At 37.6% G+C, this 1,600-nt stretch overlaps 1 protein-coding gene across 1 annotated transcript; it reads left to right on the top strand.

Annotated features, from left to right (window-relative positions):
- Positions 1-599: 599 nt before the first annotated feature.
- On the top strand, positions 600-1,187 carry LOC109120019 (uncharacterized). The gene is made up of 2 exons (XM_019213385.2): positions 600-712; positions 809-1,187. Exons 1-2 carry the CDS (start codon positions 600-602, stop codon positions 1,185-1,187), a joined length of 492 nt encoding a protein of 163 aa, XP_019068930.2.
- The last annotated feature ends 413 nt before the right edge of the window (positions 1,188-1,600 follow it).

Here is a 1,600-nt window from a genome sequence, read left to right on the forward strand (position 1 = left end):
TCTAGTTCAGAAGAATCATTGATGAGTCATTATTCTCCGAGGACAATATTCATGAGTTATTTGAAGTATTTTAGTCCTTTTGTTTCAGTTTTTGCTAGACTTAGTTGGGGCCTGTTCCAGCATTTCTAGTAAGTTAGAGGCTATTTTCGAACATACTTAGTTTAAGCTTTGTGTTGAGTTAATAACTTCTTTTTATTAAATGCGTAAGTTTTCATATATTTCAATTATAATATTGGTATTCCCCATCTTTTTATATTAAATTACGATTTATCTTCCGTGCTCAGTTTATTTTCTTTAGTATGCTCATGATCATGCCAGTAGAATAAAATTGGTATCATTTGTGGTCCTTGGTCCCATTTCCATGTCACTTGGGTAGCTCGGGACGTGTAAAACATTGTATCAGATTACTAGGTTTAAGTTTCCTAGGATGTATAGAAATCCGAACTAAGTAGAGTCTTTTTCATGGGTATGAAGTGCACTACATTTAATGAGAAGAAGGCTATGATGTGTTTTAGGGAAAACATCACTTTCTTTTTACTCTTATCGTGCATAAGGTATGATATATTTCTATTATAACTCGATGTTCTACGTTTCAGATCATGCCTACTCGTAGAGCTAACGCTAGGAATGTGAATGCCAGAAATGCAAACGTAACTCCTCCAATCCCAAATCATAATGTCTCCAATGCTGAGTTTAGGAATGCCATTCAGATGTTGGCCATGAATGTGGCCAACCAAAACAATCGGGTTCAAGACCATGTTAATGAAAATGGTTGATCCATAACAGATAGAGTCTGTGACTTTGTTAGGATTAGTCCGCCTAAGTTCATAGGATCATACACTAGTGAGGATATCCATAACTTCTTGGATGAGATCAAGAATATCTTTGAGGTGATGCAGGTTAATGGCAATAATCGGGTTGAGTTTATATCATACCGGCCGAAAGATGTTGCTCATATCTCGTATACTCAGTGGAAGGAAAATAAGGCTATAGATGCAGCTTATATTACTTGGGATTGCTTAAGTGAAATCTTCCTGGACAGGTTTTTCCCAATAGATTTGATAGAAGCAAAGGCTCAGGAATTCATGAATATAAGGCAAAGAAACATGATGGTCCAAGAGCATGGGCTTAAGTTTAACGAACTCTACAGGTGTATTGCTCACATGGTTGCTAACTCGAGCGCTTAGATGAAAAAGTTGTTGTATGGAGTGTCAGATTCGGTGAAAACAAAGTGCAAAAATGCTATGTTACTAGGAGATATGAACATGTCTAGGCTTATGACTCATGCTTAGCAGGTTAAGGGTGATAATCTTAGGGAACAGTCCAAGGAGAATAATAAGGCTAGGAATGTGAACTATGTCTATTCTAAATAGAAATCACGTAGTGGAAATCGTTGTAGAGTCAGCAGAAATTTTCAACCCCAGCCCCTTCATCAGCTAGTGGTTTATCCTCTAAAAGCAAGTATGATCCACAGGTAAGGGCACTCAGTTCTAAGTCTCATGGAAGTGTTTTAGGGACCAAGAGTTACCCCACTTGCCGTAAGTGTAGTAAGAAACATCAATGCGAGTGCCTCACAAGAAAGGAATAATGATTTGGGTGC

The sequence above is a fragment of the Solanum lycopersicum genome, chromosome 4, assembly GCF_036512215.1.
Source record: "Solanum lycopersicum chromosome 4, SLM_r2.1".
NCBI classification, from domain to species: Eukaryota; Viridiplantae; Streptophyta; class Magnoliopsida; order Solanales; family Solanaceae; genus Solanum; species Solanum lycopersicum.

Bases quoted from the DNA above. Each gene is read 5' to 3' on its own strand.
- LOC109120019 (XM_019213385.2), top strand. From the start codon at position 600: ATGCCTACTCGTAGAGCTAACGCTAGGAATGTGAATGCCAGAAATGCA. The intron at 713-808 runs GTTGGCCATGAA...TGACTTTGTTAG, and splicing joins TTTAGGAATGCCATTCAGAT to GATTAGTCCGCCTAAGTTCA.